This window comes from Taudactylus pleione, unplaced genomic scaffold (assembly GCF_031769625.1).
Source record: "Taudactylus pleione unplaced genomic scaffold, aTauple2 ptg000609l, whole genome shotgun sequence".
Taxonomy (NCBI): domain Eukaryota; kingdom Metazoa; phylum Chordata; class Amphibia; order Anura; family Myobatrachidae; genus Taudactylus; species Taudactylus pleione.
This window is the reverse complement of record NW_028285011.1, coordinates 13,992,288-14,012,385: the sequence shown is the minus strand read 5'-3', so window position 1 is coordinate 14,012,385 and position 20,098 is coordinate 13,992,288. Positions and strand designations below refer to the sequence as shown.

The window sequence follows — 20,098 nt, the reverse complement described above, 5'->3', positions numbered from 1 at the left end:
TTTCAGATATGCTTGAGAGAAAAAGAAATAGCACAATAGTGTAATACAGTAAACATATAAAATTAGTAACTTTCAATGTTATGGACTCCTTCCGGAATATGAGTCTACACAACTGGGTAGACTAATATAGCATGGATACTAAGAAAATCCTCCTTATCTGTTCACATTTTATGGATAGTGGGCCTGATTCAGCATTGAACGCAGTTGCTTATGCACACGCAATCGGACGATTAATTTGTATTGTGTATGCATCACAGTGCATGTGGGCGAACCAGACGCTGCGATCACAGAGGCTACGCAGACCCATGACAGGAAGTGCCATTTGTGGGTGGTAATGGGAGGGTTTTCGGGCGAACGCAGGCATGCCAATGCGTTTGAACTCTGTTGCATGGGCGTGCATAACTAGCCACTGCGATACCAGATGCCGCCTGAGGCCTCATAGCGTGCGCGGAAGTAAGCAATTCCTGAGTGAGGTCTGACGTGCATTAACTGTGCGTCTGGGTTCCGATGTTACTTGATGTTACCGATTGTTTAGCTATGTTGTCAAAGTATACTGATGTGAGTAAGGGGAAGTGGGCGTCTTTATGTTAGGCTGCAATCGCAATGCGAAAGCAAACATTTACATATCGCAGCTGATATTAGCAACTGTGTTGCGTGTGTATAAGCAGAATAGCGATTCGTAGTGAATCAGGCCCAGTGTCCTTATAACCTCCCATAAACATGTGGATAAAACAAAAAATCTCCAAATAGTGTAATATGGTTTTAAAAATATATACATATAGTATATTTTTTAAGGCACCTTGAAAAAGATATGATATGTATCGAAACACGTTGGACAGAAGAATATACGGTAGGCACCACCTGGCACATGTTGGTCGAGTATCCTGGAATTTGGGGACGCCCGGTCCTGTATACACCTAAGCCTATCTACTTTGATTAGACAAAACATCTGTTAGAAGTCCATTGTTAATCTGAAATTTTTTTATACATGTCTTCATGTTTTTATTGGATTTAATTAAAGCCGTATTACACTCTTTGGAGCTTTTTTGCTGCATGGTAATGTAGATTTGTAGACCTGTCATGTGATTTCTATACAGGCTCAATGCAGTATCATGCCTAGATTTCTGGGGCTTTTAGGTGAAATGTTAGTATGAGTCTCCACAGTCCACTAAGCAGATGAGAGGAAAGGCTTTGTTGATCTGGGTTACAAGCCTGTGATAGTTTCACAACATGCAGCACTAAAGGCAATGAGTATAAATTGTTGGTAGCGTTATTGTATACTTGCCTACTTAATGGACTTCTGCTTCAGGAGATCCCAGAGAGCTGTTGGGCAATGCCACAAAACTTCACTGAGAAAGTTGGTGGAATGTGATAGGGCTGGCCACTTTCCAAGGAGTCTAGGAGCACTCCCCAAATTCGGGAGTCTCACAGAAGTTTCAAAAGAGTAGACATGAATGCCCTCCCATTTGTACATAATACTGTGAGGATGGGTTTACTTTGATTAATACAGGTAGTAGGGACTGTGCTCACAGATCAAGGTTGGGAGGGAGAAAAATGACCTTGGTTCTATTGACCAGGTTCTAACAGGAGTTGCGATGACCCACCCATAAAGTGAGAGATAGTGACCAAGACTCATGGTGAATACTTTTGTAGGAACGATCGGCTTTCCTCAACGCCACATTTTCTGGGCCCATGTCCAGTCTGTGGTCCATGCAGTCCTCTCGTTCATCCATGACTGAGTCCAGTCCAGGATGTATTTGAGAGGTGTACAGTGTTTATACACCTCTTGATCAGAGCTGAATCACAGTCTATTTATTAAGTCTAATAAAAAATAAAGAACTATTATGGGGGCAAGTGAGAAATGAGTGGGGGGAATTTTGTTTTAAATTGACTTCCTCTTAATTTGTACTGTGCAAGTTATAATTTTCAGTTTCTATATTAAAATAGATAATTGATTAGTATGGTCTGGGTCATAAAGGGTCAATCTTTCAAACTTGGAACCCTGTGTGTCAATGTGCTATTGGTATTGGACCCGAATTGTATTTCACATCTGACAATCACCATACCTCCCAACATTAGTGGTCTCATTGATGGGACAGGGAGAGTGGCCTTTTATTATGCCGCACACTGTGAAGATAGAAGCCTCTGCAGTGTACAGCAGTGCAAAACCCCCTAACCCCTACACAAACCTAAAAATAAAAACCAGGACAGTCCCACCAAAATTGGGACGATTGCTACATATGTAATCAGGGAACCCCAAATTGAGATTCTGAGACCTCCCTTTGGAATCTACATAAACCAGGATCTATAGATAAAAACACAGAATTTATTTAATAGTGACAGCAAACTTTATTTAATATGAGAGCAAGCCAGCTGTTGAATTTTAGTTGTAGGCTACATTCATTCTAAGGTAGGGCATTTCCTTGTAACGTCACCATTTACAACCTGCATTTATATTAATTTTTTTATAGACAAGAATACTTTTTTTTTTTTTCAACAGTCTGACATCATGGATCAAAACTTGTTGAATTTTCTACCAGAACAAGAACATTCAGATATCTATAAAATCCTTTCTTCGTATATGCTTGTGACCGATTCTGCATCTCTCAACTATTTGAATTGTGAGTTTTATATAACTAATTATGCAGTGTGTATCCTGGTGAATACTGAGTGGAACTGAGTTCCTCGCACTTTGTTACAGGCGAATGCGCTTAAGAGTGCCGCTTGCATGGCATTCTGTGGCGCTATTTGGGCAGTGATGTTGGCTGGTGACATAGGCTACATCACTGCAGGGGGGCCAAAGCAGTAGGAGGAAATCCGATCAGTACATGTGCAGAGCAGATATCCTCATTAACAGCCGGGGGTGACAGATCCGGATGGCATGGTAGCATGGGATGCCACCGTGTCAGTGAAAATGCAGTTGGTTGCGGTCGCATTCCATGTGAACATGCCTTTTAAGCAAAAGTGGCTAAGGGAATCTTTACTCTAATAACTAACACAGATTCATGCATAGAGGGGAGGAGAAATGGGTAAGTAGATGAGAATACTGACTCTGGGGGTCATTCAGACCCGCTCGCGAGCAGCAGTACGCTCGCAAGCGGGTCGATGTTCCCCACTGCGCATGCGCACGACGGAGGGAGCTCCGTCGTGCGCATGCGCGAGACCCGGGGAGCGACGGGCTTTCCATCGCTCCGGGTCTCGCACCAAAGGGGGCGTGCTGTCGATGTTGATTGACAGCACGCCCCCTTTGGTGGGCGTGCCGGGGGCGTGCCTGCCAGACGGAAGCGTTCCCATGGGAACGCCTACCGTCTGAAGCCAGCCCCACTGACATCACTAGTGATGTCAGTGGGAGTGATTTTGGCTCTGATAGAGCCAAAATCACTCCAGGGCTTGTGGCAGGGAGACCCTACCGCAGGGTGTCCGTCGCAAGTCCGATGGTCGCGATGGTCAAGACCATCGCAACCATCTTTTTGGCCGCTCGGATATGCTGTGGGTGGTCACCCACAGCTATACGAGCAGCCAGGAGGCCGCTCCATTTTTATGGAGGAGGGCCCTGATTCAGAGCGAGCGCTCTGGTCAGAGCGTCTGGCTCTGAATCAGGCCCTCTGTGCCATAAATATGTAAAACTGCCTTCTTGGGCAATTAAGGGCATATTTACTAAAGTGCAGGTTTTCAGAAATGGAGTTGTTGCTCATAGCAACCAATCAGATTCTTGCTATTATCTTCTAGAAGGTGCTATATAGATAAGTAGAATCTGATTGGTTGTTATAGGCAACATCTCCACTTCTAAAACCCCGTACTTTAGTAAATATACTACTAGTCCCTTCATGAGGTATAATTAACCTAGTATACACTCTGAATCATAAAGCATACCTTCAATTCAAATCTTGCTTTGCATTCACACAAGGGGCCAAATGTTATAGGGTGAGAGTTTAGAAAATGTGAGAGTTTAGCAGTAAACTCTCACACTATTACATTGGTCGAGTTGTATATTCAAAATGAGAAAACATCTGGATGAGTGAGTTTAAATCATGTACGTTTTTTGAGTCTGAAAAACACACGAGTTTGCTTGTTCTCGGACTCTATTACATTGGCCGAATTTAAAAATGTGAAAGTTTACTGCTAAATTCTCACCCTATTACATTTGGCCCAAAGAGTTTAATATTGAGCAAACATTAATTTTTCTCTACATTATAGATCACAATTTATATGTTTAGTATTACAGTGTACTGGGTCGGGGCAGATGTAGTAATCTCTGGAAAGTGACAAATTGGAGAGTGATAAACTACTAACTAATCAGCTCCTGACGTTTTTCAAACACAGCCTGTAAGATCACAGGAGCTGAACCTTCCAGATCTTCGTACATCTGTCCCCATGGAGTATTATTTTTTATTGCCTAAACACTTCATAATGAATCAGTTGGACTTTCAATAAACTGACTCAATTACAATGTGTATTATAAATAGGGATGTGCAGGCTCGGATAGGTTCGCGTTTGCACGTTGAGTTCGGATTTTTCCCTCCAAAAAACGGAACTCAGAAAGAGGCTAAACGTCATCTTACATGGATGAAGATCATCATTCCTGGACTTTTGTCCAGGAATGATGATGTTCGTCCATGTAAGATGACGTTTAGCCTCTTTCTGAGTTCCGTTTTTTTGGAGGGAAAAATCCAAACTCAACATGCAAACTCGAACCTATCCGAGCCTGCACATCCCTAATTATAAATATTTAGTGAAGACAACTTGTCTCTAACCAAAATCAAACCACACCCACCTCTCATTAAAGCAATATGGGAACATCACTACCATTAGAGCAGGTTCTGACATCACCCTTTTTGTGTTTTGTACAGTCACTTACACAGTACAGAAACAAAAGCATGAGAGCAGAATGTATCTTCTATTTCCCACTGATAATTAGTCATACTCTAGGAATAAGTATGGAGTTTTCAGAAATAATTAATGCAGCTGACTAAACTTTTGAAGAGGACTTCCAGTGGAATGCAGTGTTTCTTAAGCTGGGTACAAACCTAATAGATATATCTGCAGATGATGGTTGTTCATACACACTGAACAACCATCATCTGGACGCGGGTTCCGCTGGCTGGGAGGTGTGTCGCACCCCCCTCCCCATGGCCTCTGCAGCAAGTATATATCTGCAGACAGAGCCGTAACTAGACTTTTTGGTGCCCTGTGCCAGAAAGAGCATTGGCGCCCCTGCTCATTTTTCAAAGGGACATGATGCACCCAAAAAACGGGAATGGCCTCATGGGGAAGAGTTAGGGGAAGCCAGGAGATGCTGGGGATGAAATAAGAGGAAGCTACAAGCAAGAATGATAATAAACAGAAATTTGACGGGTCCAAACAGCGCCCCCTGACCTGTGGTGCCCTGTGCGATGGCACTGGCCGCACTACCCTAGCTACGGCCCTGTCTGCAGATATATTGGGCTTCAGCTGTGCCGCACAGTCTACACGATGCACATATCGCTGGTACACAATGGCCGACGCACACATGATATATTGGCTGATCAATTGATAGGCCAATATATCTGCCAGTGTGTACCCAGCATTAAACTTAGGCCCTGATTCAGAGCCGGACGCTCTGACCAGAGCGCTCGCTCTGAATCAGGGCCCTCCTCCCTTAAAATGGAGTGTCCTCCTGGACGCTCGTATAGCTGTGGGTCACCACCCACAGCATATACGAGCGTCCAAAAAGATGGTCGCGATGGTCTTGACTATCGCGACCATCGGGCTTGTGATGGAGACCCTCTGGTAGGGTCTCGCTGCCGCAAGCCCTGGAGTGATTTTGGCTCTATCAGAGCCAAAATCACTCCCACTGACATCACTAGTGATGTCAGTGGGGCCGGCTTCAGACGGTAGGCGTTCCCATGGGAACGCCTCCGTCTGGCAGGCACGCCCCCAGCACGCCCACCAAAGGGGGCGTGCTGTCAGTCACCATCGACAGCACGCCCCCTTTGGTGCGAGACGCGGAGCGACAGCTTGGCTGTCGCAGTCCGGGTCTCGCGCATGCGCATGACGGAGCACCCTCCGTCGTGCGCATGCGCAGTGGGGAACATCGACCCACTTGCGAACGTACTGCCACTTGCGAGTGGGTCTGAATGACCCCCTTAGTCATGGAAGCTGATTCAGTTTTGATGGTGGATTGTGTTACCTTTGTTTGTGTTTTATATATGTGGTTTTTAGAGGAATTTGCAGTATAATGAGAGTGTATCCAGGTAGGGACAGTATATCAGTTTATATACACAAATAGACAATGCTGGTACAAACTCATCTGCATACTGTATGTACTGTAAAGATGTTGTTCTTTTTATACAGCAGCCAATAATTTAAACTGTTAATTTTGTCACAATTGACTTAAGTTACAAGTGTATTTCTGTCTTGTCATATTTCTTTTTTAAAAGCTGAAAATGACTTGGAATTTTGCTGTCACCTTCTGAGAGGGACTCTAAACCCCAAAGAATTCCCTACATATGAATATATTAAGTTCGTAGGAAACTTCCGGTCTTACAGCAGTGGTAAGCATTTGATCATGCACTCACTATGTACTGTCAACAGTTTTGCGTATGTCACTGTCATATTGGAACAAAGGGCCTGATTCAGAGGCGTTCGCAAAAAGCGAGCGCTCGCTCTGAATCAGGGCGGGCGCTGGTTTTTTTAGTTGCGGCCTCCTGGCCGCTCGCATAGCTGTGGGTGACCACCCACAGCTATTGCGAGCGGCCAGGATGATGGTTGCGATGGTCAAGACCATCGCGACCATCGGGCTTGCGACGAGACCCTTGTGGTAGGGTCTCGTGGCCGCAAGCCCCAGAGAGCTTCTGGCTCAGTGGGGCCGCCCACAAACGGCAGGCGTTCACTTGGGAACGCCTCCGTTTGTGAAGCCACTCCCCGGCCATGCCTACAAAACCGGCGAGCTGTCGATCAACATCGACAGCCACCCCTTTTGTAGTGAGCCACGGAGCTCGCTCCGGGGCTTGCGCACGTGCGCACTGGGCCACCATCGACCTGCTTGCGAACGCTATGCGCTTGCGAGCGGGTCTGAATCAGGCCCAGAATCTCTCAAGATTATTTCTGTTTTTATCTTCAGAAAAAAGTATGTAGAACAATATGTATATTCCATTCTGTCTCTTATCTGTTTCACTGTTGCTGTCCATGGTTACAACTCCCAGGTAATATAGATGCTGCCCTGTTTGCTTAGGAGATCTTTTAGAACCACCACAGATTTTTCTCGAAGTACTGTAGTCCTTATTGTGATTAACATGGAGTTTCTCAAGAACCTTGTATTGTAATAAGAAGGTGGATGTCACATATTAATGTATAGTGACAAGTGATTTGCTTTGCACAAGCTGCTATTTATTGAACTATCTCAGGAGGTGACAGTTTTTTTATCCCTTAGTCTCTATGACAGGGATGAGGAACCTCAGGCCCGGGGGCCGTATAAGGCCCATGGAATCATTTGGTCTGGCCCTCTGAGCTTTTTTCTGCTGGCCTCATCTGCTTAGCAGGGTGCCTAGAATTGCACTCTGCAGCCAGAATCTATGCAGCAGTGCCGCCTGGAGTGTCCTTAGGGTGTTTCAGATGGTCACACCGCTGCCCTTACAGCTCCCCGGAGCATCCTCAGGATGCTCCAGGCATTGCTATAATCACTGGTGATTGTGGCCCGTCCCCGTGTGACATCTCACGGAGGGGGCATGGCCTGCACCGGGCCCGCGAATTAGATATATCAAAATAGCCCTCGGCAGAAAAAAGGTTCCCCCCACCCCTGCTCTATGACATCCATGGTGCATTAGTCCCAAGGTAAGGAGTGAAGCATTTTGGGTATGGAGCTGCCTAATATTATGCAGGTCCCAATTTTAGGGGGAAACTATATTCTATTGGTCTACTGTATTCTTCTTTGCAAATTAGCATCTTCATGGGAATCCCTCTAGGCTACATGGACAGTCCTTTACCATGGATCTCATAGTCCGCCACACCTGGGGAGACAACCTTCTCTTGTACTAAATGTATTGGGTGGCATACCTGTACTGTATATTCTTACAGCTGCTGATACTAAGTACTTCAAAGGTATGTCTTCCATACAGCTTAACAAGTTCATCCTCCATGGAGCTATCAAGATGCTCTTACAGGGCAATACATCAGATGTATTGCCCTAGAAGTGGAAACAAGTGCATCTTACAAAAGTGTAATGCTAGGTACACACTAGACGTCGTCCGATATGGCAGATCGGGCCGATATATATCGGGCACATCGTCTAGTGTGTATGGACTATTGAGTGCTCCCGCTTGTCGTTCATTGCATATTTTGATCTGTTTGCAGTGCAGGCCATTCAGTAGATATCTTGAACAACACCATGCTCCTGGATGTGTCCACTGAACGATATATTGTGCGGTCGCGCAATATATCATTTAGTGTATACAGCCAACCGACATATCGTCCGACGGTTGTGCTGTTGTGCTGTTGACTACTAACCAGGATCGTGTAGTGTGTACCCAGCTTTAGACTTACACCAGGGACAAAGCACAAACCACTCAAGGGACAGAAGGCCTGATTCAGACCCGTCGCGAGCGCTCGCAAGCGGGTTGATGTTGACCCAGTGCGCATGCGCACGAGGGAGCCGGCTCGCTACAAAGGGGGCGTGCTGTCGATGGTGAGTGACAGCACGCCCCCTTTGGTGGGCGTGGCTGGCCAGACGGAGGCGTTCCCTTGGTCACCCACAGCTGTGCGAGCGGCCAGAAGGCCGCTAAAAAAAACAGAGGGACAGCCCTGATTCAGGGCCGTCCTTCTTAATTTTGAGAGCGACCTCCTGACCACCCACAGCTATAGCGAGCAGCCAGGAAGATGGTCGCGATGGTCAAGACCATCGCGACCATCGGGCTTGCGACGAGACCGTTGTGGTAGGGTCTCGTCTGCCGCAAGCCCTGGAGTGCTCTCGGCTCTATCAGAGCCGAGAGCACTCCCACTGACATCACTTGTGATGTCATTTGGGCCGGCCCCAGACGGTAGGCGTTCCCATGGGAACAGCCTCAGTCTGGGCAGCCAGGCCCCTGGCATGCCCACCAAATGGGGGGGCGCTGTCACTCACCATCGACAGCATGCCTCCTTTGTAGCGAGACCCGGAGCGAAGGCTTGGCCGACGCTATCCGGGTCTCGCGCATGCGCTAGACGGAGCCGCCTCCGTCGTGCACATGCGCACTGGGCCAACATCAACCCGCTTACGAGCGCTCATCCAGACATAAAATGTTCTTTAGACAGGAATTTAAATTACCTAATGGGTAATACAGCTCTGAGTCTGAATCCTTACTGTCAAACTTTATCTAAATCAAATTACATTAACCTAAAAAGTAAACAACGTTACTAAATTCCAAAGGTTTGACAACACATAAAATTCAACACTGTCTCCTCTTTTGCAATCCATATGTATGACTAAAGCTGCATACACACACTATGATTTTGTTACCAACTATTTTATGAACGATTTTCTGTCAGATTATCTGTCAGATTTTTTAAAGTGTAATTAACTATTTTTTTGAACTACAAACGATTTTTGTATATTCCCTTAATGAAAATCGTTCAGTTAACAAGTCTGACTGAACTACAAACTACAAACGTGAACGCGTATGAACGATGATCGTTCATCGCTTGACTCAGAAAGTGAAAGATTTTTTCAAACGATTATCGTTAAACGATATCGTTTAATGATTATCGTTCAAAAAAATTGTTGTGTGTGTGTATGCAGCTTTAAACTATATTGACTGCTACAGTCAAGGTACACACCTGATTTGTGTATGTTTGATGGCAACTTGCAGATCAGGAGGTGGTGCATTTGAAACTTTTATTGACGCTCCGATTCGGTTGTAAAACGGCCAAATATAGCAAAACGTGTAATGGTAAATTCCCGATTTAGGCAGAAATTAATGAAAAGTAAGTTGAGCCGATGGTGAATTAATTTCTATTGAAAAAACGACCGCATTAAATCACCTGATTTCAACCCCAAAAGATGAACAAATCACCCGACTTTATTAATAGTAAATTCCCGATTTGCAAAAAAGTTTATTTCTTTTCACCCGATATAGCAATCTCGGATCAACACGAATCTTAGTAAATTTACAGTGCATATTCTCCAAATATCTTTGCTGGAACACGGTGTATTCATTAGTGACTTACACATTTTAAAATATCCACAGGGGACACTATTTAACGTGTCATTCTGTGAGTAGACATGGAAAACATGCACTGCTAGGGTTCCTTGAGGACCGGAGTAGGGAAACACTGCTCTTGTGCATACACTATATGGACAAAAGTATTTGGCCACAGCTGTTAATTATTGAATTGAGGTGTTTCAATCAGACCCATTGCCACAGGTGTATAAAAACAAGCACCTAGCCATGCAGTCTCCATTTGCAAACATATGTGATGCAAAATGGATCATTCTGAAGAGCTCAGTGACTGTTATAGATGCATGTCATTACAGTCTCTGTTGGTGTAATGGTCAGACATCTGAATACTTTTGTCCATATACTGTAGTGTATTTTATTTTACCTCTGTACTAATTTTATATTTTTATAAATGCCACAATACTCAAAAATCAAAGAAAAACAGTTTTAAAAAGTGAATTGCCCACAAGACCGTTATATATAGGTATGATATAATCTACAGTGCAACTTGTATTAGCTGGTTCAGAAATCATTTCTTAAACATTTTGTTAATGTAAAAGCATTAGCAAATGTTCGTAAGTAAATGAAAGCACAATCGGAACTGTCTGTACTTTATTTGCCTTGCTTTGTTCCAGAGAGTAGCAATTGAAATGCCGCTGGTGTCTTTCCAAATAGGTCATCCTCTGCAGAAATTCCTCAGTGTGCCTTCCAGTAACCACACTGCATTTCCTTCTCATCCCTCTCAGGCAGTGTGATTCAGTGCCCTCATTTCACCTCTGAGGTCCAAAGCATGTTTATAATAACATGGATAACACTGTTGGGGAGAGACCATATTGTAATTTCCTGTCCAATAAAGTACTTTGGGTTACAGAGAATACACTGTAGGAAAGCTACACCAGTGTTTTCAGCTTAGAATGTGTGTAATCTGTTTATTACTTGGTATGTACTTCTGCTATATTTTTCTACACAACTGTTTTTTTGGCACATTGGCCACAAATAAACTACACAATGCTGCATGTTGGTGTTGTGTTCTCTGTCGTGTGCTAGTTTCCTGCACTTTTCTGACACCAGTGCTAGAAGCGCTGTGTCCATGTCAGCCAACACTCTAGTATAGGGATGGGCAGCATCAGCAGTGTCTGACTGGGGCATTTAGGGCCCTCCAGGGAATTCAGTGGTAGGGGCCCAAGCTTAAGGGGTGTGGCCAGCCACCAGAGAGGGACTTGGGCAACCATTAGAGAGGACATACAAAGAACAGGACGCCTTTATAAGAAGGGGACAGAGATGTGTCAAGACAATCCACTTTGATTGGCAGAAGGGCTAATCTTGGAGTAGTTTCCATAGAAATAAACCAAGCTCCCAAGTTCATCCATGACCCTGCTCCACCAAGTTACTGAACTCTAGAGGAGGGGTGGTGCCCTCAGACAGAATGGCACACCAGCAGGGCCGTAGCTAGGGTAGTGCGGCCGGTGCCATCGCACAGGGCACCACAGGTCAAGGGGCGCTGTTTGGGCCCTGTTTATTATCATTCTTGCTTGTAGCTTCCTCTTATTTCATCCCCAGCATCTCCTGGCCTCTCCTATCTCTTCCATGGCCCTTCCCCATGAAGCCATGGCCCTCTTTTGGGTCCCTTTGAAAAAGGAGGGGGGTGCCAATGCTCTTTCTGGCACAGGGCACCAAAAAGTCTAGTTACGGCTCTGCACACCAGGGATTTCTCCTATTCACTTGTGGGCCAGTCCAACCCTCAGCATCAGTGATCTAATCTAAAAACAGTAACGGCCAAATGTAATGGGGTGGGAGTTTAGGAAATGTGAGAGTTTAGCAGTAATCTCTCACATTGGTCGAGTTTTATTTTCAAAATGGGAAAACATCTGGATGAGATTATAAATTGTGAGAGTTTTTTTGAGTCTGAAAAAAATGCGAGTTTGCTCTGTTGCTTTGTTCTCGGACTCTATTACATTGGCCGAGTTTAAAAAGTATGAGAAAACTCTCACGTTTTCTAAATTCTCATCCTATTACATTTGGCCCTAAATGCGTTGTAATCTACCATAGTTCATAATCATGTCATGCAGCTACTTCTAATGCTGCAAATGTACCCAACGTTATACGGCTGATCTAGCATCTATCATTTGTGTGTTTATTGCTTGTTATTTATTTGTACACAAATGCCTGTATTATACTTTTGCTGTCCGTATAAAAGCTGGATGATTATAATGTGTGACTGTAGGGTAGATGTATCAAGTGTTTATTATAACCCCTTTTTTTTAGATATTAATGCCTCTCTATGGGGTAGATGTATTAACCGATGAAGCGGCATCAGCGGACGTTATGTGCGCTGATACCGCTTCTCCCCCATGTATGATTGGGGGGCTAGGCGGCAAATGACAGGGGCGATATGCTTGCGAGAATCCCACGCATGCTCAGTGGAGCTGGCTGGGACTGATGGACACAGCACATCAGCACTAGGTGGATGCGCTGTGAGCTCTAGCAGGGATCGCCAGAGGGGAAAGTTATTACTACCCCGCTCTGGCCGATGTGATGTTAATACATCTCATTGTTAGTGCTTCCTGCTTCGCCTCGGTAAAGAGGCGAAACAGGTAGCATTATAGCGGCACGATAAGTACCACCATAATACATCTGCCCCACTGTTTCTTGTGACTTGCCAAGTGTTATCAGTTCTTCCCTGCTATATTAATAACAATGACTGAAGCTTAACAACGTTTGAGGCTGTGGTTAACTGTATGGGCGGCATGGGGGCCACCATGTCAAGTTTCTGTAAACTCTTATGACAAAGCAGAGATCACAGACTGTGTTTGCTAGATATGTACCTGTCCGTCTTGCACATAATTTCTGTGGGGTAGAATGTAAATACTGTATATTCCAATATGTTATGGTAACTAATGCTACGATTGACCTACTACTACTGACCGCGATTGACTAGTAATTTGTGATCAAGTGTTTTGGCCACCTCTATTCTAATGCATTGCCTAGAATCATTACAACTGGTTCTCTAAATTTAGAAGTCCCAGGAACACTGGGGGAGATGTATTATAGCGGCACTTATCGAGGCGAAGCTGCACTAACAATGCGATCCCCGCTAGTCCTGGCCGGCGCCACTGAGCATGCGCGGGATCTCGCAAGTATCGCAAATTCCTGCGTGCAGCGCTTGAGCCGGCAGCCCCCGCAGCAGGGACAGCGCTGTCCCTGCTGTGAGGATAGGGCATCGCCAAGCTGCAGCTGTCGATATCGATAGCTGCAGCTGCCGGAACGGTCATGTGAACTGACCGTTCATACATTTCCCTGCCTATCGGTACTGCTATCTTGTAGATAGCGCTGATAATGACGGGTGCATATCACCCCTGTCATTTACCGCCCAGCCCCCCAATTATACATGGGGGAGAAGCAGAGCAGGAAGCGTTATAGCGGCATGATAAGTGCCGCTTCGGGGATTAATACCTCTACCCCAAGGTCACAAGCTACATAATCATTGATAAACACTGTGATACTATAACAGGCAGCTTGGTATAAAGCACAGCGCTGTCTGCTGTAATAACACAGCATGTATAACAAAGTGCTCAATGCACTTAGATGCTGTGGAGAGTGCAAGTAATGGGTCACAGGAAAGGTTTAATGGATTGGTGGTTATTGTCAGTTATTGCAATGGTTCTAGGGCCAAATACTTGTGGTGCAATGGTTCTAGGGCAAAATACTTGTGGTGCAATGGTTCTAGGGCAAAATACTTGTGGTGCAATGGTTTGTAGGTGACATGTACAATAGTAAGAAAAGGTCACATTCTGTTGATCTAATTGTGTAATGGGTTGACATATCTACCAACATTGGTAGATTTGGAATTAACAAGGGGGTCATGGCTCTAGCACTCCGTGGTATGTTAGAAGACATGACCACAGCCTTGCCAAATCGGGACTGTTCCAACGAAATCAGGATGGTTGGGAGGTTTGGGCTGATAGTTTTCTGGTACTATATAAATAAATGTTAATATATAAATTAATGTACGGGTATCACAGCCTTATGATTGTGTAGTGTGGGAAGCACAAGGATCTTATGTGTTATTGGCAAAAGGCTTGTATATCATATGTAATAGATCATGGGTCATATTAACTACATAGTATATAACTGGCTGTTTTGATTGGTAATAGTTGTTAGTTGTGACAGGTTATGTTAATATGTTGTACAATGTATGTTTTTCAAAACACCACAACTGCTATTAGGCATAGACCCAACCTAATTTAATAAGAGGAGCTCACATTTACATTACAAAATATTAATATTGGGAGATATATCAACACCACTTATATTATATATAGTACTTATTATACATTTTACTATTATTGACTTTTATTTATCACACGCACATTTATGCTTTCGATAAAATAAGTAATAAAGGAGAAAATAAACAGCATAAGTGTCCTATCAATGACAATATTTACCATTATATACAAAAGTTGTTTTTTTTTTTAACATTTCCAGTATAGTGTATTTTGATGCAGTATATCATTCTTATCATACACTATCAGTGTATTTAGTTAAAGAGTATATGGCATCCCTGATGTTTACTTTTTAATCACCGAACTTATTGATATACAATGTACGTATGTACACATATATTATAGAGCAGAGCAAGCTGCACACTGGGAATATGAGGAACTCTTCAGCATGCACTGAGATTGTACAGTATTATTATTGTTTATTTATATAGCGCTACCAATTTACACAGCACAGTACAGAGAATATAGGTAATTAATATCAGTTCCTGTCACATTGTAGCTTATAGTCTAAATTTCCTAATGTGCAAGCACACACACAATAGTTCAGGGAGATGTACTAAGCCTTGGAGAGAAATAAAGTGGATGGAGATAAAGTACCAACCAATCAGCTCCTAACTGTCACTTTACAGGCTGTCGGGTCTATGTACTAAGGGGCACTTTAGCATGGTGTTAACGCCGCTCCTGCTTCACCGGCATACCGCTGCGAACCAGGAGCTGGCTACTGCGATTGTTACCAATAACAGACCTGCCGAGGAGGGTGAACGTTAGAGCTGGCTACTGCGATTGTTACCAATAACAGACCTGCCGAGGAGGGTGAACGGTAGAGCTGGCTACTGCGATTGTTACCAATAACAGACCTGCCGAGCAGGGTGAACGCTAAGTCACCTTCTCAGCGTTGTAGGCAGTAGAGCAGAGATTGGATTCACACACACTAGGGTTAATTTTTTTTCTGTCAGGGCCCAATTAACCTACAGTATGTTGTGGGAGGAAGCTGGAGCACTCCCACACAAATACAGAGACAACGTACAAACTCCACACAGATAGGCCATGTCCAGGAAATTAACTCATGACCTCAGTGTTGTGAGACTGTAATGCTGCGCACTATGGGCCTGCTTCAGATGTGGATGCAGCTGCAATCTCTCACTGATCGCAGTTGCTAAAATATGCTAATGTCTCACTCGCCGCCCTTTGCTTAGAGACGACCACTGAAAGCATCTCACATCCTCCACTCATGCACAAAACCGTAAACATTTCAAGCTAGATCAGCCTTCTTAAGTCTAAGCTGTAGCAGATGGTCTCAAGACATGCAGAGGGTTTTCCTGCTGCGATTTGGAACACATTGGCTATTTATGGACCCCCAGAAATGCCTGCCTTTTTCTAACCACCCCTGTTACCTCCCCCAAATGCTGACTACCTGTCACTCACTTAGCAAATGACTCCTCTATGTGAGCATAATTGTAAAACAAGCGCTGCACAGTGCGGATTACACGCATGTGCAATGACTAACAGTCTCTCAATCTGCGCAAATATCGGCATTGCGTCCACATCTGAATCATGTCCAATGCCACCAATAGTATGACTACTATATCCATATACAAGTAGTCTGAGACTCATTATTATTATTATTTATTACCAGTTACTTATATAGCGCACACATATTATGCAGCGCTTTACAGAGAGAATATTTGTCCATTCTCATCAGTCCCTGTCCCAGTGGAGCTTACAATCTATATTCCCTAACACATGCTCACATACACACATACACTAGGGTTAATTTTTGTTGAGACCCAATTAACCTACCAGTGTATTTTTGGAGTGTGGGAGGAAACCCACGCAAGCACAGGGAGAATATACAAACTACACCCAGTTAGGGCCGTAGTGGGAATTGAACTCACAACCTCAGTGCTGTGTGGCAGTAATGCTAACCATTACACGTCTGTGCTGAGATTTCAAGAACCAATAATGTTTAGATCCCAGACAGTATAAAAATGGTAAAATATATAAAAACAAGATGCAGCCTTGATAACGTCTAATAAAATCATCATCACATAAATATTAAGATTTTATAATTGCAAATAAAAAGTGTGTGTGGACATCCTCTTTAGTACAGCAATTAGCAGAATATTGTTCATGTGAATAAGTACTCACATGCATACTATTATTGCAGTACCTCTCTCTGCGTGCAATGGCTTTGAAGGGACTGTGTCAAGACTGTATAGATCACAGAGCAGCAAGCAGGTGTGCTTCATTGCTACAGTCCGACTTGCAACGCCTCAGTTTTTAAAGGTGAGTGATTCCATATAATCTGTAACCTCAACATTATATTTACCAGTATGTTGTTCATCATGTGATCTATTTGGGATGGGTATGAGTTGCCAGCGTTCGGGATCCCGGTGATCGGAATCCCAGTGCCGGCATCCAGACAGGGTTAGGATACTGACACCTGTCGGTAAGTATCCTAACCCTACCCCTAACCCTTCCTCTTCGATGCCTAAACCTAACCTCTACCCCCTGCATCCTAAACCTAACCTCCCCTCCTAGTGCCTAACCCTATACCTTCCCCCTAGTGCCTAACTCTCCCCATAAGCCCTTTACTTACCGTCGGGATTCCGGCGGTTGAGATGTTTGCTCCAGGATTCTGACTGCTGTCGGGATTCCGGCGCTGGCATTCTGAGCACCGGCATCACGACCACTGGATTTTAAACTACATCCCGTCTATTTATTATAGGGGGAAAGCCCTAAATTCAACGAAAATAGGTGTTTTCCCAGAGATGGAGCTTTTTTCCTATGTAAGGAGGATGCTGGGTACCTCTACAAATAATAGCGAATCTTATTTAGGGAGGATTGTGATGGTACATGTACCGCTACAATCCTATTATTGAGATGACGATTGTCGGGGGCAGTAAAAGAAAAAAATGCTTTATTATTAAAGTATTTTTTTTACAAAAGTAAAACTATTAGAAATAATTTTTCTATTTATTAAAACTATTAGAAATAATTTTTCTATTTGTTAATAATTTTTCTCTATTTTCATTTATTAATTTAACTACTGTATTCGAGAGGCCCTGATACTGGTTGGCGAAGTGGGAATAGAAATTTTCTATTGCTATAATAATTGAGTAGTGGCTGTTTGTGATGTTTGTATTGTAGTTTATAGTTAACAACCCTCTATGTTTAAACCAGAGAACACAAGAGTTCAGGAGAGCTCACTACCACCAGGGCTGCAATGGCTATTTGTCCCAGCAAGAGATGTGGAAATGTTTTCAACAGTGTAGCAGTCTTTTTTAATCAAAATAATTAGCAGGTATAAGCCATAATCAACATATAAATCGTAGGATTTGTTTTTGGCAATAGCTGAACCCTGCACTTTATGTGTGTGTGTGTGTTTCTTTGATTTGTAGGAAATGTGTATAGTTGAGGAATCATGTGAAGAATTCACATCAAGGCATAGTCTGGAGTGGAAGTTTCTATCTCTAGATTACAGGTGAGTCGGTGGTGACATATAATAGGCATATTTGTAACAAGAGCATTAGACCCAGAGCTGTAAGAGGGTCCCAGTCTTCTGTTTTCAAACTTAGGAGTACAAGACCTAATATAATAAAGCAGCAGGAGATGCTACTGCTGATTATTACCAAACACTAGTAGCATGGAGTACTGTGAATAACTTACAGTGCTGCACACTTGAAATTTAAACTCAACAGTTGTCACTGGCTACTTAATTCTGAGTGTTTCAGTGGGTGGAGAAAACCATACTAAGTAGAAGCCAATTGGTTGTGACGGTTTTACTTACTGTACAAGGCATAAATCTGGGAACATCATTGTACTATAGTTGTGTTAGCTATACTACATGTGTATATATACAGCTTTTACAGCTAAATCCTGGGTCTGACCCGACATTTGGAACACAGGGCCTGATTCAGAGCCGGACGCTCTGAAAGAGTGCTCGCTCTGAATCAGGGCCGGGCTTCTTTTTTTTTTTGGAATGGCCTCTTGGCCGCACCCACAGCTATTGCGAGCGGCCAGGATGATGGTCACGATGGTCAAGACCATCGGGCTTGCGACGAGACCCTTGTGGTAGGGTCTCGCCCATCGCAAGCCCCAGAGAGCTTTCGGCACTTAACAGAGCCGGAAGCTCTCCACTGACATCACTTGTGATGTCAGTGGGGCCGCCTCCAAACGGCAGGCGTTCTCATGGGAACGCCTCCGTTTGGGCAGCCACCCCCCCCGGCCCGCCCACCAAACGGGGCGAGCTGTCACTCAACATCGACAGCTCGCCCCCTTTGGTGCGAGACCTGGAGCGACGGAGTGCCCGTCGCTATCCGGGTCTTGCGCATGCGCACGACGGAGCCGGCTCCGTTGTGCGCATGCGCTGTGGGCCACCATCGACCCGGTTGCGAGCGCTCAGTGCTTGCGACCGGGTCTGAATCAGGCCCACAGTTCCATAAACGGGTTAGTCCCAGGACAGACCTTATATACTGCGGCGCCGATCCGGATTATTCCCGGATCGGCGCCATTCACACTGCACACGGGTGCAGTGGAACACTTCTACCGATGCTTGAAGATGACATCATCTCCAAGTGCCGAGATACCCGGAAGTTCCCATGCTGTAAATGGGACCCGGGTCGAATGACCCAGGGTTCCCGTTTACACTGCAGGGTTTCACTGGTTGTTCCCATGTAAAACCCTACAAGTTACTTGAGTCACTCAAACTGGTTATCCAACTCTAGCCCCTTTTACACAAAGGAGCAACCTGGGTTAACCTTGCAATAACCCGGGTTTTAGCCCTGCTGTAAAAGGGGTATCAGACACTGGATCCCAGAAAAGGCTCCGTAAATGGAAGATCATTTTAATATCATTGTTAAATTGTGTTTAACTGTCTTGCACTACTAATCACAAATGATTCCCATTATTGCTAACCACAATCAACTGATTGTGAAATATTCCAAGAAGCATTGATGTTATTTTGCACAAGCAAGGTCATTAATTCCATTGTCATTGCACATGCAAGAAAGAAGGTGTACTTCATTAATTGATCCTATACTCTCAGACTCAGTGCACGATATGTTAAAAGTACTAACATTCAATATTCTCCTGCCTCTTGTGGCTGGAAAATTATACGTTCTAGTTTAACCGTGGACAAGGGGTATGATGGGTGTATTTCTGGAAAGATGACACTTCAGCTAGGTGAGGGGAGCAGTGTTTAAAGTTAAATTAAATACTTCATTTGAGCAGATCTCTTTATTCCTGTGTCAGGTACAGTCTTTCTCTCTATGAATTAATCTTTACTCCCCAAGTCATTATTATCATTGCTCTCCGAAATCTGCTGACTTTACCCTTTTGTTTTTGGCACTATACAGGGCCCCGCCAATAATTGGATACTTGCCTTTTGAAGTTCTTGGAACATCTGGATACGATTACTATCATGTTGATGACCTAGATATATTAGCCAGGTGTCATGAACATTGTAAGTACTGAAAATTATAGAAAATTCATGTATACAAGTTTACCTGCAGTATTGACACAGTATTGAAATCCTCTAGGACTGCACAGTTACTTGGGGCACAATTGTAAAGTTATTCTGTTTCTTCTGTTGCATCTGTGTAAATACAGTTGTGCATGGATTAGCAATGCCAAATCTTATCCATT

The 20,098-nt window shown here is 44.1% G+C and overlaps 1 protein-coding gene across 1 annotated transcript in view; it reads left to right on the top strand.

Moving 5' to 3' along the window:
* Positions 1-20,098, top strand: part of NPAS2 (neuronal PAS domain protein 2) — a 100,135-nt gene that overhangs the window by 42,372 nt on the left and 37,665 nt on the right. Inside the window, exons 6-10 of the mRNA XM_088454031.1 lie at positions 2,501-2,621; positions 6,420-6,533; positions 16,620-16,738; positions 17,854-17,936; positions 19,810-19,916. Of these exons, the coding sequence (XP_088310157.1) occupies positions 2,501-2,621; positions 6,420-6,533; positions 16,620-16,738; positions 17,854-17,936; positions 19,810-19,916 (544 nt within the window). The remainder of the gene's footprint in view (positions 1-2,500; positions 2,622-6,419; positions 6,534-16,619; positions 16,739-17,853; positions 17,937-19,809; positions 19,917-20,098) is intronic.